Below are 25,036 nucleotides of genomic sequence, written 5' to 3'. Positions count from 1 at the left end.
GGGTCTCTGGAGGTACACGAGGCAATGGATTTCACCACTCTGAAAGTGAGGGGGGACCTAATTCTTCCCTTTCTCTCCACCCCAGCCCCGCTACCAAAGATCAGACTAGACTAGACCCCAACAACTTTTGTCCAATTCCCCACGCCCTCTCACACCCCAAGGATGGAGTTGTGAGAGTTAGGGCTAACAGGCTGTCTCCTTCATCACTCCCAGAAGTGAGTGGCGCTGCAAAGTCTGAACCACAGCTCCCACCTGGATCTGGGGTCTTCAGTCCCACATACATACTGCTGTCTCTTGTCCGTACACATATAGATGCCATACATCCACCCCCCGTCCATACACATACAGGAGCCGTAACAATATGTGACGATTCAGTTGGGTGATGGCACTGACCTTTCCATAGTTCTGTCTCACTCATATCCATTCATACTCAAGATGCCCCCCGAGCCTCCAAAAATGAAGGCTGAACAAAACACCACCACCACCTACTGATTACTTTTCTGAAAAAGAGAGAACAAACCGCAGTGTATTTGGCCAACTTATTAGACTTGTAGCCTATTGAGAATAGGTCCCCAACGAATCTCCAAAGCCAGGGGTAGTGTGTGTTCACACCTCGAGCAGGTGTTTGGATTTATGAGAACCCTTCCTGTATTATCTATTATCTATACACACACACACACACATGCACGCTTATATAATAATAATAATAATATATTGCATTTATACAGCTCTTTATACTTTCCAAAGTACTTTCACATCTGTTAGTTCCCTCGATCCTCACAACAGCCCTGTGAGGTAGGCAGGGCAGAAATTATGTCCATTTTTACACGAAAGGAAATTGAGGCACAGAAACAGGGACTAACCCCCAGATCACATGGTGAATTTGCAGCAGAATTGGAACTTTGAACAAGGCTCTCTCCCCTACAGCCCACTGCCTTCTCACGTACATACGTACACACACAGAGATGCACAAACATATACACACAGTCACAGTGTGATCCCCATAATTCTTTGTGGTCCCTGGCACAGAGAGGCAGCACTCCCTCCTGCCTAATCACCTGTTGTATTAACTTTGTGCATTCTCTCCATTCCCCATTCCTGCCCCATATTTGCTCCAAATTGCCTGTTCTCTCCTCTTGTCTTTCTAGGGGACCTCTAGACTCAGGGAGAAAATTCTCACTTTGCCATATGTTTTACTTAATCCTTAAGAGATGGTAGTTTTTGCTCTCTCTAGGCTGGGGAGTGCATCTCCCATTCTTTCAAACTCCCCCTCCCCCAATGACCTGGAACTGATTGTCTAGTCCTGGGACACTGGGGTGATTAGCCAGTGAGCCTTCCCAAGCCCCAGGCACTGCTAGCTCTGTCTGCTGGACCCAGACTTAACAAGCAGGAAAAGAGGCACTAAGGGAGGGGATGCATATAACCTCAGACCACCAGCAGGCCTCCCTATCCCATCCCTGGCCCCTCTTGGGGTTACATTCATTGGTTACGGTCTGTTAATAAATATATCAGTGGTTGTATCCCCGGCTCTGGGCCCCCAAGGCAGGGAGATTGAAAGGGGACCCCCTGCCCCATTAAAAGGCCAGTCTATCTTTCCTGGGGCCCCTTCTCCACATCAAGGGGTTGAAAAGGACCCCAATTAGGCAAGAAGCAGGACATCCAGCTTGGTCCCTTGGCCCCTCAATCCCCACTGATGTCTGGGGAAAAGGTGGCGGGGTCACCATCGAGCTGCACTTCGAGGTCCCCGATCGGCCCGAGGGGGGTCTGGGGGATGGGTCCGGCGATTCCTTCCTTTCCTCTTCTCTTCAAGATGTTTCCACTTGTGTCCCTTTGACCGAGACCCCAGGGCTGAAGGCAAATGGGGCTCCTTGGCGTTACTCCAAGATGGGGGGCACATGGGACCACTGCCACTCCTCCCAGGTGCCTCCACCAACTGCAGGAAGTCTCGGTACCAGAGCTTCTGGCTAGCAGGGGACCCTGCCCCCATTCCCTGGGCCTGCTCGACCCTTGTCAGCTGCTCGGCTTGGTGGGCAGCCACTACACTCAGGAGGAGCCGCCGGAGGGGCTGTGTGAAGCCATGCTCAGTAGCGTGGCAATGGTAGAGTCCGGTGTCCTGTAGGCTTAGGCTGAGGAGGAGCAGGCCTCGGTCTGTCTGGATCACCCGGTCATCCAAGTGCACCTGGGGATCAGAGGTTATAACTTAGAATGTAGAATGAGAGAGAGAGAGAGAGAAAGGCCCTTCAAATAAACAAGAGGGAATGTTAGAATCTTTACCAGGAACTGTCACAATCAGCATTGTAATGATTACAGCTAACATTCACATGGTCTCTTAGGATTTACATAGGGTTATTTGAACCTCATAACAACTCTGTGAAGTATGTCCCCATTTTACAGATATGGAACTTGAGGCTCAGAGAGGCTAAGAGATTTTCCTGTATCACACTGTTTCTAAATGTAAAGGTTCTTGAAGATAAAAAATCCTTAAAACATAAAATATCAGACCTGGAAGGGTCCTTTGTCAATCAATGAAAAAAATAAATATTTTGGTGTGGTAACTGGGTTAAGTGACTTGTCTAGGGTCCCACAGCTAGCTAAATGTCTGAGGTCACATTTGAACTCAGGTCCTCTTGACTTAGGGCCAGTTTTCAATCTACTGCATCATCCCCAAGGAATATCTCTTAAGCTAGGTGCCGGAGATAGAAATAGAAAAAATGAAGCAATCTCTTCTCTCTCTTCAGGAGAGACAAGGACATCTATTAATATATCCAGAATAAGTACAAAACAAATCCAGGAGAGGAAGGGAAGGCACTAATGTTTAAGGGGAATCAGGAAGGGCTTTATATAGAAGTTGGTACTCTTATCTTGATGGGAACAAGGCAGGAACTTGTTAAATGCTTTGCAATAATTGTCTCATTTGATCCTGACAACAACCTTGAGAGGCATTATTCTCATTTCACATTTTAGGAAACTGGGGTTAAGTGACTTGCTCAGGGTCACACAGTTATTAAGTATTTGAGGCTGGGTTTGAACTCTGATTACAGTCCCAGCACTCTATTCACTGTGCAACCTAGCCACCCAGGGGAAGAAAGAGTACGTTTCTTGGGAGCAGGGACTGTTTCATTCTTCATAATTATATACCCAGCAAGACACATAGTAGGTGCTTGATAATTATCTGTGCATCGATTGAGTCTAGGAAGCAGAAGTAAGAGGGGAGAGCGTTCCAGATTTGGGAGATAGCAAAAAGGTAACCAAACAAGAAAAGTTTTGTGTGTGAAGGAAAGAGAGAAAACCTGTAGAGACCAGAGCCAGGGGAGCAATTAAGATTTCTAGGCAAGTGGTGAGGAGGGCCCAAACTAGATCGTGGTTATGAGGAGGGTTGGATGCAGAACTGTTGTACAGCTAGAAACAATAGAAATTTATCAAATGATTAGATTTGTGAGTTAATAGAGAGGAAAAAAGAATGTCAAAGCTATGAGCTTGGAGAATAAAAATACAAAGGTACATTCTACAGAAATAGGTAAGTCTGAAAGAAGGGGGAGTTCTAGGGGAAGATTATAGTGAGTTCTGTTTTGGACATGTTGATTTTGAGACATCCAGTTTGATACGTCCAAGAGGCAATCAGTGATGGAAGACTGAAGTTCAGGGGGAACGACTGGGGCTGGATGTCTAGATTTGAATCATCTGTATAGAGATGATAATTAAGCTCAGAGAAGCTGATGAGAACAGAGACAGAGACAGTGAGAGGTAACAAAGCAGAGACAGAAGAAGATCCAGAACAAAATCTTGTCGCACACCTGCAGGTAGGGGTAGGATATGGATAGTAAAGAATACCAACTCACATTTCTAGCACTGTAGACTACATCAAATGGGCCCTTAGAAATCACCTGGCCCAACTCCCCAGTTTTAAAGAGAGAGAAACAGGCCCCCAAAGGGAAAGAGAATTGTCCAAATTCATGTGTGTCAGGACAGGGATGGGGTATCACACAAGAGAATAATACCAGAGCCAATATGGGGGAATGCTTACCTGGCTTCGGAGGCTATCACTTGTCCGCTGGTAGGTCCAGAGAACCTGAGCCTGCAGGGACTTGGGCTGACATTCAAGGAAGATGCTGCTGCCTTCAACCCCAAACAGCTTCTTCTCCACCAATGTTTGGCGTGGGGGATCTAGCGAAGGGCATACAAGGGGTTCAGCCACAGCTTGGATCGGGGGAATTTGGTGAGGTTCTGGATTGGGATGGCCATGGCGGGGGGCGGGGGGAGGTTGACTATGGGGATAAGTTGTCCAGTACAAGGCCTACGCTATCAGAAGCTTCCTCATTCATGGTGAAGGCCTTAAGGACTTTTCTCTTTAGGGTCTGAGGAACTGGGGAAGGAGAAAATTTGACCTAAAGGTCACTCACCTCCAGAACAGAGTATGTTGGGGTCCCCATTCCGAACATCCTGGCGACGATACCTCCTAAGGTGAAAGCAGAAGTTGGATAAGACTCTACTTGTCTCCAAGCCCCTTCCTCCATTGCTACAGAACTGAAGGTAAGTGGGACCCACACCCCTGGCCCCTTGGTTTCTATCTCCCCACACCCTCAGCTCCCTCGCCAACTTGGTACCGGCGGTCAAGAGTCTCTGGTTCTCTGGTCACCAGCCCCTTGATTTCCATCTCCTTAGCCCTCCAGCCCAAATCTCCCCGATCCCTCACATCTCATCTCCTCCCCAGCTCCCAGCCCTTCCCTCTGGACCTCACACCTCTTGGTATTGGGCAGGTAGCGGGTACAGGAAGCCCCGTCCCAGGCACAGTAGGGATCCCGGGCCAGGCAGCACTCGGCACAGGCACGGCCATAGGCGGCACAACGATGCAGGGGCAGCTGGGAGATAGAGCTCTGGGAGGCCACATAAAGCTGGTGCTGGGATTCAGAAAAGGGAACGAGAGGGACAGAACGTCATTATCGGCGCCAACATAAGCCCATCCCAACTGTATGGGAAACGGGCCCAGGGAGAGGAAGAGGCTGACCCGAGCTCCCATGGCAAGTTAGTGGAAGGATGGAGTCAGGAGACCTGGATTCTATCACCGTGAGCAAGTCCTTTCATTTTGGTAAGCCCTGGTTTGCCCTTCTATGAATTGGGGATGATACTGGCTCTTCATACTTTGCAAGGCTCTTGTGGGTTCCAAATGAAATAAAAAACAGAGCATGTTGGTGGTTCAGTGGCTAGAGCACCAGACCAGGAGGTGGGAAGGCCTGAATTCCAATATAGACTCAGACACTTTTTAGTTGTGGGACCGGGGCAAGGCATTTAACCTGTTTGTCTCATCTGTAAAATGAGCTGGAGAAGGAAATGGCAAGCTCCTTTATCAAGAAAGCCCCAAAGGGGCCAAGAAGAATTGTACACAATCGAAAAATAACTGAATAATAAATTTAAAGTACACAATTACTCCCCCTCCTCCTTCTCTTCCTTCTGTACTATTGATAACCACCCCAGGAAATCTAGCAATAACAGACCCAGAGGAAAACATGGACTCTCTGATGGTAGCAATAAGGCTGGCCCTGAAGGGCCAGCCTCTGGGAAGCTCTGGGGGAGCCTCTTCCCTGCCCCGGACACTCACCCTCTTGGAAGAGATCTGCATGTTGGTGATGGCCGCAGCATTCTGGAAGGGAAAGATACTAAGGTCAGGGCTGAGTGGGGGCCTAGCTAAGCAAGGCTTTGTTGGGTAGGCACCGTGTTCTCACCTCAAACACCTGTAGCTCCTCGAGCAGAAGTCCCTCGGTGCTCTGCCAGCTGTCCTTGGGTACTGAGATCACCTTGAGGACTGTGCCAATGTCTGTGGGAGAGAGGTGGGAAATCTGGAAGTGGGGAAAGAGATAGCCCCCATCCCATCATCTTTGTCTACTGAACTCTCTCTCCACAAGTGCAAGCTTCTCTTCAACGTATCATCCTTGGGTGCAGCAGCTGATCAGGGCTACACAGACTATAGGTATCAGAGGTAGACCTTGAATCCAGATCATGGAGGCTGCCTCTTTGGCCATTATGCCAGACTGACTCTCACATATTGCTTACTAAGTTATTGCTGAATCAAAGTGATTGGATGGAAAGGAGATGAGTTGGACTGGATTGGATTGAGTTGAATGGGGGAGGGGAAGGGGCTCCCCGTGGATCCAGCTGAGTCTCAGTTGTGTCAAATCTTTGGAATCAGGAGATGAGACTGTCAAACCCAATTTCCCCTTACTATGCCCCAAATTTACAGTGAGAAACTGAAGCTCAGTAAAAGAAAGTTTTCTCCAAAGTCCTTTGACACTTAAATTTTGTATTTTAAAGTTACTTTTAGCTCTCAGTGTGTGTATTTGTGTGTGTGTGTGTGAGAGAGAGACAGAGACACACAGAAATAGAGACAGAGAAAAGGGAAAGAGAGACAAAAAGAGACACAAAGAAACAGACTGAGAGAGACAGAGAAGAGAGAGAAAGAGAGATACAGAGACACATACAGAGAGAAGAGAGAGGCAGAAAGACAGAGAGAAGAGAGACAGACAGACAGACAGACAGACACACACACACATTCACACGGAGATATCAAGAAGGTGCCAGGTTACATCCTCCTCTAAGTACTGACATTGTAGTCATGAAGATCTGAATTCAAATTCAGCTTCAGCCACTTACTAGCTGTGTGACTGAGCACGTCACTATAACCTGTTTGCCTCAGTTTTCTCCACTATAAAATAGGTATGAGGACAGCACCTCCCTCCCAGAGTTGTTGTTTGGATTAAATTGAGATGCGATTTGTAAAGTGTTTAACCCAGTGGCCGGCACATAGTAGGAGCTTAAGAAATGTTTATTCCCGTGCCACTTCAGCGTGGCCTGGAGGAGTCAGGAAGGGCAGCACGGGGGAGGGGAGGCTGGGGGTGGAGATGGACAGAAGCCTGGCATGGACCACACTGGCTGAAAGGCAAGGGCATGTGGGTGGCCAGAAGTCTGCAGAGAGCAGGTGTGACCACAAGAGGGAGGCTTTGAATACCTGGAATAGAATTCTAAAGCTGCTCTAATGGACACAAGTTCTGCCTCAGGAACTAAGACACCAAAGTTTCCATCCCAGATTTAGCAATCCCTCTCTGTGAGATCTTCAGTCAGTCCCTTTCCCTCGTTTTCCCCTCTTTTTAGTAGAGGAATTGGATTTGATTCCAAAGATTTTTTTTTTTTTTTTGATCTATAGCATCAATGGTCCTACAAGAAGCACGGTATTCGGGAGGAACTCTGACCTGTGCCAATGAACAGGACGTCGTAATGGCCATCGGTCGCAGCCACGCGGTCAGCGACGATCTGCGTGAAGGTGTAGTCGGTGCCAGTCCTGAGGAAGATGGGGCGCCCACCCACAGGCAGGATGGGGTTGTACATGAGGGGGTGGTTTCGGGCGAACTGGATGACATCGTCTGGGAAATCCTTGGTGGAGCCGAAGGTGCCGAAGGTCTTGCTGGGACACTGAGGAGGCAAAAAGGCCGTGTGGGTGAGGGAAGCATTGTGGCAACCAACCGCCCCCACTTTGGGAGCCTCTGGTCTAAGGGGAAACAAGAGCCCGATCTCAGGAAGACCCTGCTCAGAAGGGGACGGCATGACCTGCTCCTGCCTTTGGGAGCCCCTGGTCCAAGGGAAAAGACAGCTTTGCCCACTGGAGTCTCTTAATTTGAGGGGAGAAACAAACCCTGCCCAAGGGACAGACTTCAGGTTTCCAGGAGAAGGTACATTCTGAGCAGGGCCGGAGGGAGCAGAGGAAACAGAGCTATGCAAAGCTGGGGCGGGTAGGAGATGAGCATCTGGTCTGTCTTGCTTTGTCCTCCTCTCCCCCTTCGTCTGCCCCTCTAGAGGTGAGACATACCATTCCTGGCCGGGGATAGGGTACGCGGCCCTGGTAGGACACCCACTGATAGTTGGGTCCCTCTTTGTGGGCAAAAGGACCCAAGAAGGCTCGCCGAACATCATTCATGCTGTACACACAGACGGCCGAGCCTTGGAACACACTGCTGTTGGGGGAACAACGGAGGATCCAGGTTAGGTACGTGTGTGTGTGAGAGAGACACTCCCATCTTACCCAAGCTGCCCCTCAAACTTAGTCCTGCTTCCTCCCCCTCTCATGTGCCCAGCCAAGGCTCTGACCTGGAGGTAGAGAAAACAGCATAGAGAAGGGGGCTCCTTCGATCCTTTGTGGGGAGCAGGAACACATCACCTGTTCAAGACACGAGTCAGTGAGCTCCTTGAGCCCCAGACTCCAGGACCGGAGCAGCAGGCCCCTCTCCTGGCCAGAACCAGCCCCCTCCTCAGCCCAGTTCCAGAGCTAGAGCTAGATCTGCTCTGTCCCTGGGCCCGGCTCTGGCCCCAGGCCCAAGCACTCACGAAGCTCATCGAAGACTGTGTCGCTCGCCCCATCCATCCCAGGCACAGAACAGACCAGCCGGGCCTTCAGGAACGTAGTCCACTTGTTCACCAAACTCCGTTGTCCTCCGACGTCATTCTGCAGGGGCAGAAAGGGAATTCGGGTCTCGGGTACCCCAACCTCCTCGGCCCACGTGACCCAAAGTCTTGCTCCTTCATCGCGAGATGGCCGGCCAAACAGGCCTGTCCATGGTCTGCGGCTCTGTGAATGTGGGTGACGGCTGTCCCCAGTCCCGTGGGCACGGGGAGGGCGGCTAGATGTCTGTGTGTGAGCACGAGTATGGTATGTTTGTTTATGTGAAGGAATGGGGTGCAGCGACGTGTGTGCATGTGCAAAAAGGCACTCACTCTGCAGATCTGGCCAATGCGGGACACCGACACCCTGCCCAAGCCTGGGTTCCCCTCCACGGCCACCTCCCGAAAGAAGAAGTAGATTTTGTCATCGTCGGGATTCTCACTCTCCGGGATCCAGAAAACCTTCACAAATTTGGGCTCTGGGCCCCGAGGGAGGGGTCCGGTAAGCAGCCTGGAGACTCCGCCCTCTCTTCTTCCCAGGAGATCCCCACCCCTCTACCCCCATCCCAGCAATCTCGGCCCCCCACTCCATCCTTTCTCTCCTTGCAACAGAGGAGGCTGCAAAGCAAGGGCTGGACACTAGGAGGCAGCAGCAGCCCAAGGCTCGGCCCGTGGCTGATCTAATCTCTCCATTTTGGCATTAACTACCCCCCTCCCTGCCAACCCGATCTCTTCCCCCTTCCTGAACAGGGACCCAGGGATCTTGAGGGGGGTGCTTGTGGATTGGGAGCACAGAGCTCAATATAGATGCACGTCCATTAACACGGGTGCTCACCTAGAGTTAGCTCTTTACAGTTTAAGCAGAGTTAATTACAGTATCTCAGGGAGGTAGAATGTTTCCTCTGAGAGAATGTCAATTAGGAGGGGAGGGAGTGTTTCTCTGGATCGGAGTATGGGAGAGGTGCTATGTCTGGGTAAGTAAGTTATCTCCCCTTTTTTGGGGGGGATATCTCTGAAGAAATTATATCTAACTTAGTGGATATGGAGATGGGGAGACATCTCTGTGAGAATGTTTCTCCGAATGTTATCTTTGGAGGGGATATTTATGGGTAGAGACACTCTTTCTCCCTGTAGGTATATCTAAGATCTCCCCACCTTCTGCTCTGCGTCCTACAGTCTATCCCAACTCAGCGGTCCTGCGTCTTACGTTCTGTGCCCTCCAGCCCTCCCTCCCTTCTCAAACACTTTGCTATTTGCCAGGTCCCTCCCAGAGTCCTAAGGGAGGTACAGCAGGGATCATTGTTCCCATCTTATAGATGAGGGACCAGGGAAAGGAAGGCAGCAACTATTTTAAAAAGGGCCAGATTGGCTCTGGATCCCAGGCTTCCTACCCCCCCCCCAGGCCAGGGTTCTTTCCAATGAGAAATGAGTGTTTTGGGGCCCCGGGGAAGGCTGGAGGTAGAACAGGGACGGAGGAACTTGGGCTCCGGGGCCTGAGCCGGGCCATAGGGAGGGTAGAAACAGAAAAACAGAGGCTGGAGGCTTGGAATAGGTGGGGATGGGAGGGAACAGTCCACCGGGGTAACTGACAGGGATCACTCCCCAGACTGTGCCACAATAATGACAACAGCCTTCATCTCCATCGCCCTCCCTCGAAGTCACTCTGAAAGGCAGGTACTGGGAGTGTCTCCGTTTCTCAGATGAGCAAACTAAGGCCTAGGAGAAGGGCCATGATTTGAACTTGGACCTCCTTACTCTTGGCCCCTTAGGGCCCTTTCATCCACTCGGCTTTGTAGAGCCCTCTCATGCTGATCACTCAAGACCCTCCCCACTGATTTTTTCTACTTTTGTCCCGTTTCTTCTTTCATAACCTGTCTTACATGTTTGCACATCTATAACCTGTATCAAATTGTTTGCCTTCTTGAAGAGGGAGGGAAAAATTTTGGAAATCAACATTTTAAAAAAATTGAATGTTGAAAATTCTCGTTATGTGATTGGAGAAAAATATTATTTTTATTAAAAAAAAATCTCACCATTGAGCCATCGAGAATCATGTTGCTCTGTTCGGAGGTTGGGGCGCCGGCCAAGGCTCCGGAAGATGGTAAAGTCTCGGCCCATGAGGTCTGTGGCCACTCCAGAGTAAAGTTCTTGCCCTGAGTGTGGGAGAGCGGGCAGGGGAAGACAGAGGAAGGGATACCATTGTTTGTGGAAAGCTTGGCAGGTATGGGAGCAATCTAGGGCATCTGTAGAAGTTTGGGGAGGGGTTCCCAAGGGACAAGAAAACCCAGGGAAGGTCTCTGGGAGGCTACAGGGAATGAGGAGGGATGAAAGTTGCCAAGAGGCCCAGAGTGTATGTATGGATTAACCTCGGACAATCCAGGGGATCCTAACCCAGCTTTGTCCCCCCGCCCCAAGTGTTTCCCCTTTTCCTCTTTCCCTCCTTAGCCAGTGTGAGCCACAGTGAGTGGGAGTACTCCAGGGGGATACTGGGATATCTCAGAAGCTCAAGCCTTACCCACAAGCACCGAGGCTGCCCGGTGTTTGGGATCATAGGGGCTCTTCCCTTTTCCGTCTTCTAGGCTGTTCAGATCCAGTTTCAGCATTGGCTCCTGGAGTGAATGGGGGGAGCCGGTTCAGAAGCGTCTCCTGCCCTATCCCCACTTTGGGACCTCATCCAAATTGCGGGATGAAGGGAAGCAGCTGCCCCCTAGGCCAGAGTGTGTTCTCCACCCCTTTGCCCCCTTCCCTTTTTCCACGCCTGATCCTCACCTCCATCCGGTACCCAACCTCCAGGAAGCCACAGACCGGGTGAAAAGCCCCCGTCCCACAGATGTACAGATGAGTTCGGTTATAAGGATGAAGCAGTTTCACAAAATTCACGCACTCAGCCTGGGCAGGAGGCAAGACAGAGACAGGATACTGAGCACAAGGTCTTCCTCTCCTCCAGCCTCAAGCCCCAAAGTGGACAAGTCTGAGCTCAGCCTCTTCAAATTTCATAGATGAAGAAACTGAGACCCAGAGAGAGAAACTTCATATAAAGAGTAGGTGACTTGAAATCTTCTAAGTGCGTTGGGCTCGCCCACCCCTGAGCCCATGTCTGACTTGTTACTCTATTAAACTCCAAGGGATGAGGGGGGCTGAGTCCCAAACTTCTCCCAAGGTAGACAGACCAGAGCCCTCTCCTTCTGATAGCTCAGTCTCCTTCTTTGGACACACCAGGAGACATTGAGACCCTTCTCCTCCTCTCCCTCCTCATCCCCCAAGGGCCCGAGCCAACTGGTCACTCACACTGATATCCTTGCCAGCCCAGTTGCATTCTTCTCGCCACTCCACAGGCGCCGGCCAGGCCAGCTGAGCAGGGATGGGGGAGGGAAAGAAGAGAAATAGAGAGGGTCATCAGAGGGTGCCCTTTGTCTCAGAGCTAGAACTTGGGGATTGGGGGCTGGGCCGGGGGAGAACCTGAGAGAGAGAAAGAGCATCTAACTATGGAATGGAATGATGGTATTGCTGAAGGAAGCGAATGCATATTCCAGGATATGACAGTCTTTTTTTGGGGGGGTGGGGTCTCCAGGGCAAATGTTTCCCAGAGGGGGATTATTATGTTTGCAGAGAATGTTTCCTCTGAGAGAATGTCAATTAGGAGGGGAGGGAGTGTTTCTCTGGATCGGAGTATGGGAGAGGTGCTATGTCTGGGTAAGTTATCTCCCCTTTTTTGGGGGGGATATCTCTGAAGAAATTATATCTTAGTGGATATGGAGATGGGGAGACATCTCTGTGAGAATGTTTCTCCGAATGTTATCTTTGGAGGGGATATTTATGGGTAGAGACACTCTTTCTCCCTGTAGGTATATCTGAGGGGGGTGCTTTTTCATTGGGATATCTATGGAAGGAAAGCAGGAATATCTTTCTCCTGAAGGACATTTCTGGGAGAGAGGGTTGGTTTCTGAAAAAAAAAAATGACTTTAGGAAATCTTTTTTTTCTTAACACAGGGAAGCTCCCTGCTAACAGGTGGGGGGGGGCAGGTCCTGTATCGCTTGGGGAGGAAGGAAAGGGGCTGGAACAGATGCTCTCTGCTTCCACATCCAACCCAGTGATCCTACTCCCTCTTCCAGGGATATGTCTCGGCAGTGGGGTTGTATCTCTTGGTGGGAGAAGCCAACAGGAGGAAGGACGGGATCTCTCTGGGCAGAATGTGTCCTTAGGGGATCCCTGATTCTAGGGGCAGAGGAGGAGTCACCCATCTCTAGAGGGGGACACTTCCTCGGAACGTAACTATGTCTCCGGGTACCTTCTTGTCCTGTTTGCTGATGTTATCCAGGCTGAGGGAGGCCACGTGGTTCTGGGCACCCACAAATAGCCTCCCACGCTCCTCGTCCAGCAGAAGAGCCTCATAGCAGCAGGTGCGAGGCAGAGAGAAGGTGCGAAGACCGTGCCGGGCCCTGAGCTCTGCCGGGGAACATGAGGGAGGATTTGAGGATAAAGAAAGTAGGGGATACACAGAGCACGGGTTTAGGCCTATGGAGCTGATGCACCCTGGGGTCAGGTTTCCTTCTTCCTGATAGCTCTGGACCCTAGAAGCTGGGTTTTGATCCCAGACTAGATGGGGGAGTGCTGTGCTTTTTGGATGGCCTCCTCAGTTCTCCCCCCACAGGTCTTTCTGTACAGGATCACTGGATCCCCTAGAGGGAAGGGGTATGACACAATATCTTTCTAAGATCAAATAGCCCAGAACTGGCTGCCAGGCCTTTGATGGGCAGGAGCTGAGTCTCTAGGGACTGGCCTGAGGAGCACGAATCCATCCTTCTTCCAAGGAGAAGGCCAGGAGCGTTTTCCCCACACCTTCCCTCTTCCCAAGGGTGTATGTATGTGGTGATGGTGGGGATGGGGGGGGGACACTACAGATCCCCAGCACAACTCCTAGGCTGGGGCTGAGGCCTCCAGGGAATCTAGCCGCCAGACCCTGCTGCCTAGCAACCCGTGGCCCGACCCCTGCCTCAGGACTGGCTGCCTCCTGAGTTCTCAGGGCCCTAGTGGGTGGGAAATCTTGGGAAGAATAGGGAACACCCCTTCAGTCATCTGAGAGACATGGACTGACTGCTCCCATCTCTGTCCCTGGAATAGCTGGGGAGGGGGTTCAGAGGCAGGGCAGAGGCCAGCAAGAGTTAATTTGAGGCCCTACAACAAAAAAAGGGGCCCAAGAGGGTTCTCTTTTAGCATAAACCCAAAGGGAACTCTCAGTCCCCAGGGACACCCCCAGCCTGGGCAGAGGACCCTGCGTCCTCCTCTCCCACTATAGCACTGGGAAACCTCCCAAATGCTGGCACCCTCTGCCCCTTCCCATGGAGCCAGTCACCCTGCCAAGCCTCCATATACATGCATGTGACCACCAAAGCACCAGCGGGGGCACACACAGTCTGTGAAACACGTATTGTGTGTATTGTAGCAGGTATCACACGGAGAGCTCCACACGCAGTTGTTCCCCTGCACATGCACCCCCGTTTCACACTCCTAGTCAGTCATACACGCACTGAACAGCTGGATGCCAAGTGCTATTTGCACTCAAAGAGAAATAATCAGTTGTATTTACATTTGGAAACACAATTATACACACTCGCAGCCACACATTTAAGCAGCTACACACACACACACACACACACACACACACACACACACACACACACACACACACATATCCTGGCCCAGTCTTTCAATCCCTGTCAGGTGCTCCCTACCTTGGAAGGAGAGTCGCAGGCGAGGGGGGCTGTTGGCCGGACCCCCATCCACCCCCAGTACCAGAGCCCAGAACAGGGCCAGGCCCGGGAGCATGGTGAGGGAGGTTAGGCAGGCCCTGGCCCGGCAGGGTCCCAGGGGAGCAGAGATGGCAACCAACACAGTGGGGAGGAAGGAGAAGCTCTCTGAGTCGGCCTGTGGACTCTGACCTCTGGATCTAGAAGAGAAGGAAAGAGTCAAGGAGGGAGGGAGGGAGGGAGGGAAGGGAAGGAAAAAGGAAGGAACCAAAGGAGAGAGAAGACCGGGTGAGAGGGAGAAGGAGAATAAAGAGGGAAGAGAGGAAGAGAGCGTGAGCATGTGAGTCCCAGGGGATCAGATTACAGCCGGTTTGGGCGCTGGGGCAAATACAGCCACATTCCTGTTGGCTTAGCCCCTTCTTCTGAGGGACACACACACACACACACACACGCACACACACACACACACACACACGCACACACACACACACACACACGCACACACACACACACACACACACTGACACAGAAAGGGCACACAACCAACATCTTCCCATGTACAAATGCCGGTAAGTAGATGTTTGTGCGTTCCCAGAGATGCGGGCATCTGAGTCCATCCATACATCCAGGTTAGTGGGGCGGGGGAGAGGAGATCCTGGGACTAACCCCCAGACACCCTTTAGCATCCTCTACAGGGCTCCTCCGAGTTTGGAGGGGCTTCCCTGCCCTTCCGCCACAAATGGTACTTAGCTCCAAGGAGAGGAGAGAATGTGCGTCTTTCCCTGTATGAGCCACATATGTTCATCACGTATGAGCGGGGGGAGGGTAGTGACAGCCAGGTGACAGGCCTGGACTCCCCTTGATTGTCACATAAAGACTAGTAGAGGAACTGAGGGTGTCCATTTGGACAAAAGAAGGCTCAGTGCAGAAGGACATAGTAGCTGTCTTCAAATATTTGAAGAGGGATTAGATCTGCTCTGTTTAACCCCCCGGGGGCAACGGTGATGGGAGGCGGAAACCCAGGCAAATTCGGGCATGATGTCAGGAAGCATCTCCCAGCTGTTAGGACTGAACAAAGGGGAGACCCGTGGCTCCGGGGGGAAGCAAACGCCAGAGGTTTTCCAGAGGATGCTGGAGGGCCACGTGTTGGGGGATTGAGAAGGTCACTGAGACACCTCCTCAGTCAAAAATTCTGTGCTTCTGGTACCTTTAAGGGTATGGCTATACACTCGTAAAGTGTGTGTGCGTGTGTGTTAAGGTAAGCCCTGTGTGGCCGTGAGTGTCTGAAAAGCCGGATCCACCCAGAATTTCTGAGGAGCCCATCGCTATCCTGGGCCCAAACGTCCCCATCAAAGGGAGGTGGGGAACTTGGGATGTATAAGACTTTTACCAAACCCATTTTCCAGAAAGAAAAGACAAGCACCTGCCAGCAACTGGAACAGAATGTCAGTGTCGGGCAGGGGTATTCGTCACCTCCCTTTCAGTTGGCCCCAACTCTCCTAATGCTCCCCCCCAGAGTCAATGACCCTCCATGAGTCTCCCTGCCTGTTCTCCCTTTTAAAAGGGACAGGAGGACAGGGGGAGGTCAGTGCTTGGATCCAAATAGCAACTCTCTTATGTCACCAAGCAGGCTCATAATGGGTTAGGACATTAAAGTGAAATAGGATGGCAGTAATTTGTGTGTGTGTGTGTGTGTGTGTGCGCCCTTTCTGTGTCCTCTCTAGACCCAGCACTAGATTCTCCTATCCACAGTGTGGAGAGGGAGTTACTGAGTGTTGGGCTCATTGAGTCATCCTTCCTTCAATGAGCTCTCACTGCCCGCTGAACCCTTGCCTCCTACTGAGTGCCCTTGCCTTCCCCGAGCCTTATTCCCTTCACCGAGACCTTCACCCCCCCACGCCCACACGGAGTCCTTCATCCCTTCTCCTATCCCCATCCCGGATGCCTGGGCTGCCCTCTGTGATACCCCACAGTGAGACATGGGAAACCGGAAACATTATCAACTGTTCCTTTGAGTCAAGAACTGCCCCCCTCCGCCCTGCCAAGCCATCCTTCCCAGACAGCAGAGTGGGGGAGAAAGAACCCAGGACTGGGAGTCCAGAGATCTGGGTCCCAATCCTGGCTTTGCCACTTGTTGAGTGTGAACCTTGAGGCTTTGCTTTTTTCCGCATCACAGCATCTATAGCCAGAAGGACTTGTGGCTCAGCTCCTTCCTTCCCATTTTAGATGGCCATTATCGAGATCCACACCTTCTTTCACTAACTGGGCACCCCCACATTTTATTCCCTTATTATGGACAAGTGGGGCGTGACTCCCACCTGTAGGTGCAGTTTCTCCCCCAAATTTCCCTCCTCGTATTCGCCTGGGGCCGTCACAGCACCACTGTGTACCTCAGCTTCTTGGCCTAACAGGGAGGGGAGACTGCTGGGCAGTGCCCACAGATGCCGAGGCCTCCTCCTTTGTAGCCCTGGCCGTGGCCTGCCTTGCTTGGCAGCAAGCGCCAAAGTGGAGAGCAAATGCCAAGCGAGAAGCACTCTGGGCAGGGTGCTGGTCCTTCCTGGGCACACAGAGGAAAGCTCTAGGTAACTTCCATCCCCCAACTGCCCTGTGTTTAGGGATGGCTCCACCATTTACCCGGTAACTCAGGCTGGAAGCCCTGGCACCATCTTGGATGCTTCCAGCTCCCTCACGCCTTAGAGTCAATCATCAGTCACAGGAGCTGCCATTTTTACTTTTGCAAACACTCTCTGCTTGGAGTTAGTTCTCTCTGTTCTCAAACTAAATAGCTCATGACAGTGACGCGTGAAGTAGCTCCCCATTGCCAAAGAAAAGCAGAAGTCCTTACCCTAGCGTTCAAGGCCCCCCCTTTCCAGCTTTGGCTCACGTTACCCCCTCCCCTCCCCTTTATCACTAGTCATTCCCCAGTCATTCCCCAATCTTGTCCTGCTCTAACCTCATCCCTCATGCTTGGAACGTTCATAATAACACAAGACCTAGAAATGGAAATTCAGAAGTCATTCCGTCTACTCTCCCCATTTTGTGGATGAGGAAATTGAGGCTGGTAGAAGTGAAATAATTGGCCCAAGTAAACAGATAATAAAGGTACCTGTGACTCCCAGGTCAGCACCTTTTGCACCACACCCTCACTCTGACATCAGTGAGAACGAAAACCCTTTTCTTCCTTCAAGGAAGGACTCTCGCTCGCTCCGTACAGCTGGCCTTTCTCAACCTCCGCTGCTCAGTCTCATAATGCTTTGCCAAACAACAACTGGCTCCCTCTCATCTTGCTCAGTTTTTGTGTTTGTTTCTCTCCCTTCTTTCCCTCCTTCATTGGACTGTAAGCTCCTTGAGAGCAGGACGGGGTCCTATCCCTGAAGTTGTTTAGTAGATGTTTTTTGGATTCAATCTCCACCCATTGGGCTAATGAGTGTGACCCCCCAGAGAGGCTCCCCTCCCTGGGCCAGGGGCTGTGCCTGGCCTTAGGTGCTCTCTTGGTCGGGATTTGGAGGGGAGGGATGGAGCAGCCCGGCCTAGTCTGAAATCCAGAACACTGGACGCTTTTTGGGAACGGAATAGGCTGACTCAGCGAGTGCCTCTTGCTAGGACCCAGGCTTCCCTCTCTGCCTGCCTAGTGTTGGAAAGGGCTGGGGGGCAGGAGATGGAGGGGGAGAAGAAGAGGAAGGGAACAAGCATCTCTGCAGCACCTACTATGTGTCAGGCACTTCGTTACAGATGTTATCTCATCTGATCTTCACTTAGCTCTTGGAGGCAGGTGCAGTGATGTGCTCCCGGCCCCAAGGATCTGCCCACTTTTCTCTAGCTCCCTCTGTCTACCCAGGAAAGAATTCCATCTGGGAATAACAATGTAAGCACTAGAAAGCACCTGCCAGGTGGTCTAGCTCAACTCCCTCCCACTTTACAGATAAAGAAACTGAAGCCCAGAGAAGTCACTTGGTCATACAGCTAAGAAGTAAGAGTCTGGGTTCAAATACGTCCCTATGGAAAGTTTTGACTCCAAGTCTAGAATTCTTTCCAGGTTCTCCCTGGCATTTCTCACCCCTGGCACAGAGGATAGAGTGCTGGACCTGGAGTCAAGGAGCAAATCTAGCCTCAGACTAGCTGCATGAACCTGGGCAAGTCAATCCTGTTTGCCTCAGTGTCCTTATCAGCAAAATGAGCTGGAGAAGGAAACAGCAAACAACTTCATTATTTTTGTCAAGGAAATTCCAGATGGGGTCACAAATAGACATGACTGAAAAATGGCTAAGCACACAGGTCAGAGAGGGCAATTGCCCATGGTCACACAGCTAACAATTCAACTCAATTTAACAAACCCCTATTAAGGGTCTTCACTAGGCAAGGCCTGTGGCTAAAAATACAAAAATGGTGTTGGAGACCAGAACTCAGGTTTCTTTCAGCCTTTTTGCAGTAGCTGGGTCAAGGGTACAAGTGGATTAACTAAGCTGAAGTAGGGCCCTTGGGACTGTGCTAATTCTTAAATCTAGGATTTGGCTTTTTAGTGCTCTTAGCTTCCAGTCTATCCCCCTCCCCCAAGCCCCCTCAAGGTTCCAGGTTTCCTCAGAGATCAGGACATTTTAAGCTCTTTCCTAAGGTTACTTTTCTGTGCTGTGACTTCCTCCAAGGTTGGGGCCCCTCTCCCAATCTGAGGCCAATCCTTCCCCCATCCCCCCAAAAAGAGCAGGAGGGCTCCTTGGCAGTGGGGAGCATGGAGGGGATTGAAGGAATATGGATGGCCCCAGGCCAAGCCTGCCTCCTCCAGTCCTCAGTGCCTCCTGAGTGGGGGGGGGGGGCTGGAAAGATTAGCCAGGGTGAGCCTGGGGAGCCAGGGCTGCTCAGGCATCCAAGTTACCAAGTGCAGTTTCCTGGGTGGCTGGATCGGGTGACAGGCAGGCTGCTGGGAGCTGACTGGGGAGGGCGGTCCTGAGCTTGGGAGGAAAGCTGGGTCAGCCGACAGTCACCCTGGAGACGGGTGGGGCTGTGGCCTGGGCACTTCTCTGGAACATGGCATGGGTGCAGGGCACCCAGGATAGGGCAGGGCAGCTCTGCCTGGGGCTTGACTCCAGGGAGGCAGAAGCCCAAAGTGACAGCTCTCTGGCCTAACCCCTCTCAACCTCCTCCCCTCAAAGCTGGCAGCAGCTCTGTTTTCATCTCACACCAATCCTCCCTGAGCCAGCCTCCCAATTATGGAGTGAAAACAGCCAATGATCTGGAGTCAGAGGGCTTGAGTTCAAATCTATACCCCGGTATCTGCCCAGCCTCAGTTTCTTTTTCTTTTTTTTTTTTTTTCTTTTTAAAATGGAGTTAAACTAACTTTCAGGGTCCCCTCCAACTTTAAATCTATGCTCCTGTGATCCACTATGCACCCTCCAGGCCTCTTCTGCCCATAATCTGAGGAGCCACAGACCCCACTGCTTTCTCCCTTAGCTCTCAGAATATTTCACAGCTTTCTTTTCTTTAGTCCCTTTTTAACTCATTCTTTTTCTCTTTTTTTTTCCCTCTAGCCTCCTTCTCCCTTGGCTCCCTCCTCTCCTTCCCGAACCTTTCACAAGCCCCTTTGGTAGCTCCCCTTCCTGTGGTGCCCTCTCCCATAATTGCTTCATATCCTCCACCCCTCTCTCCGATAGAATCCCCCAATGTGGTCCTCCCCATAGCTCTCCCCGGCACTTAGCCTACTCTCCGCTCACAACCTTCACCTACCCACAAACCCCTCCTCCATCCAGCCCTCTTAAAGGCTTCTTCCTTCATCTTAACCCCCTCCTCTCTCCGTATATGACCTTTCCCCCAGGTCACAGCCTTTACAACCCCATTACCCTTTACCATCTCATCTCCTCTCTCCGCCCTCCTTCCCCAAACTCCGTGCTGAGGTAAGGATGTTCCAGGAGGGTGGCTGTGGGGTGGAGATGAGGGGGCAAGGCTATGTGCTCAGAGCTCCGGGTCACTGAGCCCTGCAGACGTAAACAAGCCTCTTGTGCGCCCCCACCCCACCCCACTCCACGGCTCTCTCCTGGCTTCTCCGATCCCTGTGGCTCCCCTCCCCTCTGCTCAGCCGAGTTGGCCCTGCTCTCTCCTGGAGGACCCCGGAGGCTGAGTAGCGGGCCGGCCACCTGACGCCCCCCTCCCCCCTCCCGTCCCGGGACCGAGCGGGAGAGGCTCGGACTCGGGGTATTCAGGCTACGGGCACTGCCAGTCTCGGGGCTCCGGGTTCCACTTGGCAGTAAGGGGTCTCGAGAACCCCTGCTCCCCCGGCTCCCGTTCCTCCTCACCTGCCCCCCTTTCCCGAAGCTCCGATGGGGAGGGGCGGGGTCCGCAGCTCTAGCCCCGGCCCTAGCCGGGCTAGTGCCCTGCTCGGGCTCCGGCTGGCACTCCGGTCCGGTCCAGCTCCAGCGCCTGTGCGCGCCTCGGGAGGTAGGTCGGTCCGTGGCGGTGACAGGGCAGCCCAGAGGAGGCGGCCGGAGGCGGGGAGCAGGGAGGGGAGAGGAGGAGGGGGGAGGGCGGGACCTCGAGCCCGACTCTAGGGCGGGGGAGTGTGGGGGGTGCTCCCAGCGAACTCCGGCCGGGGCCAGAGCCACGAGGCCAGGGGACCGGGAAGGCGGCCCGTGCCGGGGGAAGGCGGCCGTGGAGAGGACACGCACACACACACGAACACGCACACGCACACGTATGCAGACAGCTACACAGGCACAGGCCGACACTTAAATCGCCCTGAATCTTTGGACCCAAGCAGGGCGGGACAGACGAGTTCCACGCGGATACACATTTAGAGCCGCGCACACAAGTGGGCGGTGGGGAGGAAGGCTGGAACCCCAAGTCGGCTACTGACCGACCGATGGCGTGCTGGGTGATTCCCAGAATTCCCTTCCCCCTCCTCTCCGGACACGCCCCTACCTGCAGTCTCTCAGGTCCCTACCAGTCCTAGATCTCAAAGAACTATTCATGCATGGAATTACAGGTATCCGTAAGAAGGCACGCACACACACAAACACACAACTCCAACTACACACAACTATAGGCCATGACTTCGGCAAAACTTCACAAAACTCGCACCTGTGCTCAACTCTATAGTAAATGTCCCAGCACAATCTGCAGTCACCCAGAAATACAGAGGGAGAACAACTGTGACTATGCAGGCTCAGTGTGTGTGCCCACTGTATGCCCATCATTGGAAGCCCTGATTCCTTATCTCTAACGTGCCCACAGACATCGAACCTTCCCCAGGGGAGATTTGGGGCCTGTGGGCGGAGAGCTGGGTAGAGGTGGAGAGGGAGGTCCCTTCCCTGGAGGAGCCCTCTCTCTCCAGGGCTACAATAGTAATTTTTTTTTTTTTTAAACAACTGGCTCTTTGGGAGAGAGCCCTGACTGTAACATGAAACCCTTTTAAGTTTTTGTTGTTGTTCAGTCCTTTTGGTCGTGTCCAACTTTTTGTGACCCCATTTGGAGTTTTCTTGGCAAAAGATACTGGAATGGTTTGCCATTTCCTTCACCAGTTCATTTTACAGATGAGGCAACTGAGGCAAACAGGGTTAAGTGACTTCCCGGAGTTCATACAGCTTTGTGTCTTAATTGTTTGATCTGTTTGATTAAGATTTTCTCATCACTGTAACACTAGAATTCAACAAAACAATAAATTATTTTTTTCATTTTTTAAATTAATTTTATAATTATAACTTTTTTTTGACAGTCCATATGTATGGGCAATTTTTTACAACATTATCCCTTGTACTCCCTTCTGTTCGAATTTTCCCCTCCTTCCCTCCACCCCCTCCCCTAGCTGGCAGGCATTCCCATACATATTAAATATGCAAAACAATAAATTAAACCTTGATTTGTAGAGCTTGCTGATTTCTCAAGTATAAATGCTCACCCTGAAAACTTAACAGTGACCTTCAGAGCTGGTCAAAGCTGGCTCCAGCACATTTTTGCTGCTGGAAAGCAAACCAAGAGGTTACCACCTCCTCCCAATGACTGACCTTTGCAGCTTAGTCCCTGTAGTCTAGCCTAAAGTCCTGGAGAGATGTGCTAAGCCACTTGTACATGGGTAGACAATCTCCACAGCCTGGCGTGGCTGGGTTCCCTTTCAGACCAACTCTTTCAGTGACTCTCCAGGTGACCAGCTCCCCAGGGGGAATTGGTCTGTGTTCTTAGCAAACTCCTGGGCTCTTCCCTGGGAAGGAGAGGAAGCTTGTGGACAGAGAAGGGGAGCAAGCTGGTACTGGAAGAGGGCAGATAGGCCTGTGGCACTGGCCACATGCTCGTGCACACACAGGTCTGGGCAGGTATCTTTGTGCCTCAGGAGAGGTGAGGTGAGTGCTGACAGCATCATTCAGAGTTTGGGTAATGAAGGCCCTAGATCCCACCATGAGGAAGTCAGGATCAAGGTTTCCCATCAACTCCTCCCTGCCCCTAATATACACACACGTACCCAGAACTCACATCAGGATTCTGACCTCACCCAACTCCCCTAGGCCACCCACTATCTCGGCCATCCCTCCCTCCCCCAGAACTCCAGCCCCACCCTGGGCACTGGGTGACGAAGGAGGAGATGAGATATTTCCTTGTGACTTCCGTGGTGCCTGTTGGAGGTGGTCAATCTGAATGTGTTTGTCTGTAAATTTGTGGGTAATATTTATGCAGGTTCATGCCTGTGTGTGGCTATGTTGTCATGCTTTCGACATCAATTAAGCCATGGAAAAATCACCACTTCTCTCTGAGACTCAGTTTCCTCATCTATAAAGTAGAGTCCCTGGATTGTTGTGAGGACTCCCTCCAACAATGGTAGCCTGTCAGGGCTAGTTATTGGAGACAATTGAACTGGAATGTTAAGGTCATAGACAGGATGAAAAGAAATTACTATTGCTGAAAGAAACTCTAAGGACTGTCTGGTGCCAACACGCATATGTTACAGAGGAGGAAACTGAGGTCCATAGAGGTGAGATGATAATAGCACTTGGGTGGCTGGGTGTGCAGTGGCTAGAATCAGGAAGACTCATCTTTCTGAGTGCAAATCCTACCTCAGACACTGACTGTGTGATCCTGGGCAAGTATGCCTGTTTATCTCAGTTTCCTCATCTGGAAAATGAGCTGGAAAAGGAAATGGCAAACCACTCCATTATCTTTGTCAAGAAAACCCCAAAAGGAGTCATTGAAGAATTGGACACAAATAGAATAACTGAACAACAAAATTATAGCACTTAGCCTGTGCCAGACACAAGCATTTTATAATTATCTTATTTGATCCTCAAAATAACCTTGAGAGGTTGGTCCTATTATTATCCCTATTTTACAGATGAGGAAACTGAGGCAAATAGGTAAAGCAACTTGCTCCAGATCACCCAGCTAGTAAGATCTTTCTGACTCTTGTCCTGGTGGTCTATTCTTCATGCTATCTGATCCAAGTTCACATTGGTAGTAAATATCAGAGCTGGAATTTGAACTCAGATCCTGTGATAGTGAATTCAGTACCCTTTCCACTGCCCCATTCTGTTTCCCTTCTTGGTATTATTATTACTAAAATAATTTAAGGTTCTTTAGTTGCATCAATGTTGGTATTCCTTAATCAATTCAGATTTCAAATCTTCTACACCAGTGAGAGATAATTCTTCACGACTTTCATGTGGCCAGAAGAAAAAAATCATTGTTTGGTGTTTAGCCTCTGGTGATATCATCATCATCATCATCAATCAGTAGTAGCTATAGCAGTAATAATAATAGTAATAAAGTAACAGTAAAGTAGTAGCAACTGCAGCAGTAGTAATAATAGTAAAGTGATAGCAATAATTGTAAAGTAGTAGTAAGTAGGAACAGCAGTGGTAATAGCAATGGTAGTAGTTGTAATAGTAACAGCAATAGTAGTTGTTAGTAGTAATAGTAGTAGCTAGTAGTAGCACAGCAGTAATGATAGTAGTAATTTTACTAATAGTAGTAGTAGCAACAGTAGCAGTAATAGCAATGATATTAATAGTAGCAATGGTAGTAGCAGTAGTTATATTAGTAGTAACAGTAGCAGTAGTAATAATAGCAGCAGCAGTAGTGTTAGTAATGATAGTAATATTAACAGTAAGCAGCAGCAGAAGTAATAGTAATAGTAGCAGCAGCAGCAGTAACAGCAGAAGGAGGAGCAGCAGCAGCAGCAGAACTGGCCATTGTTGGGGAAACAAAAGTAAAACCTGAATTCTCAGAACAGTACAATACAAAACAATTTAAACAATTTATGTGACGTGCCAGCATTAGTACAAAGCTCTTGTCCCAGAGAAATCACTGGGGTGGAGAAATCGGGGAAGGCTTCCTGGAGAAGGAGGGCATATGTACATGGTTGTATCCATCAGTATATGTCCGTACATACACAGTGGCCAGACACCATCTAACCACAACCTTCCCTCTTGAACTCAATGATCCTTTCACTTCCTGTCCAATAGGGTCTGGAGGGAAGAAGGAAAGCCTGGGTTGGGAGGGGGTGCTGGGAAGTGGGGAAAACTGTTGCTAGGGGATTTTTCTTATAGGGGAGGAAAAAGGCAAAGTCTGGCCTCTTGGAGATGAATAGCTGGGCCTGGGAAGAGGAATGCCTCCCTTGTGATTCCCCAGGACACGGGAGGAGGGATATTCCCTGTTCCTGGGAAGAAGAGTTAGAAGAATAGAATGGGGAGGAGGGTAATAAAATAAGTGGATTTTCCAGGGGACCAGGCATTGGTGCTGAGCCAGAGGAACAGACGATGACCTCAACCGACACATGGAAATGAGTGAAGCCCCAGTTTCTAGGACCCCAAATGTGGGCCAAGCTAGCACTGCATGTGCAATGTGTTATGGGAGGGTGTCTATAGTGCCATACGTTGGGCTCTTAGCCTCCTTT

At 50.9% G+C, this 25,036-nt stretch overlaps 1 protein-coding gene across 2 annotated transcripts; it reads right to left on the bottom strand.

Annotated features, from left to right (window-relative positions):
- Positions 1–714: 714 nt before the first annotated feature.
- Positions 715–20,634, bottom strand: SEMA3B (semaphorin 3B). Of its 2 annotated transcripts, none has more exons than XM_074283315.1 (18): positions 20,457–20,634; positions 14,158–14,372; positions 12,714–12,871; positions 11,713–11,775; positions 11,194–11,313; positions 10,940–11,033; positions 10,458–10,577; positions 8,758–8,903; positions 8,371–8,488; positions 8,134–8,203; positions 7,856–8,000; positions 7,242–7,461; positions 5,721–5,812; positions 5,597–5,638; positions 4,741–4,898; positions 4,401–4,456; positions 4,025–4,164; positions 715–2,179 (listed from the first exon to the last, which is right to left on the bottom strand). In XM_074283315.1, the coding sequence occupies exons 2-18, from the start codon at positions 14,249–14,251 to the stop codon at positions 1,718–1,720; spliced, it is 2,298 nt and encodes a 765-aa protein (XP_074139416.1). In that variant the 5' UTR covers positions 14,252–14,372; positions 20,457–20,634; the 3' UTR covers positions 715–1,717. The 2 variants fall into 2 exon arrangements, with proteins under 2 accessions (XP_074139416.1, XP_074139417.1); XM_074283316.1 differs by having other exon boundaries at positions 7,856–7,997; positions 20,457–20,633.
- Positions 20,635–25,036: the final 4,402 nt, after the last annotated feature.

Source organism: Sminthopsis crassicaudata, chromosome 1, assembly GCF_048593235.1.
Source record: "Sminthopsis crassicaudata isolate SCR6 chromosome 1, ASM4859323v1, whole genome shotgun sequence".
In the NCBI taxonomy this organism is placed as follows: domain Eukaryota; kingdom Metazoa; phylum Chordata; class Mammalia; order Dasyuromorphia; family Dasyuridae; genus Sminthopsis; species Sminthopsis crassicaudata.
The sequence above is the reverse complement of the archived record's forward strand: the minus strand, read 5'-3'. Positions and strand labels throughout refer to the sequence as shown.

Excerpts from the sequence above, each read along its gene's own strand:
- SEMA3B (XM_074283315.1), bottom strand. The coding sequence starts at position 14,251 with ATGCTCCCGGGCCTGGCCCTGTTCTGGGCTCTGGTACTGGGGGTGGAT. Across the intron at positions 4,457-4,740 it reads TACCTGCCCAATACCAAGAG|GAGGTATCGTCGCCAGGATG; the intron begins GTGTGAGGTCCA and ends CTTTCACCTTAG. Across the intron at positions 4,165-4,400 it reads CAACATACTCTGTTCTGGAG|ATCCCCCACGCCAAACATTG; the intron begins GTGAGTGACCTT and ends GCCCTTCGCTAG.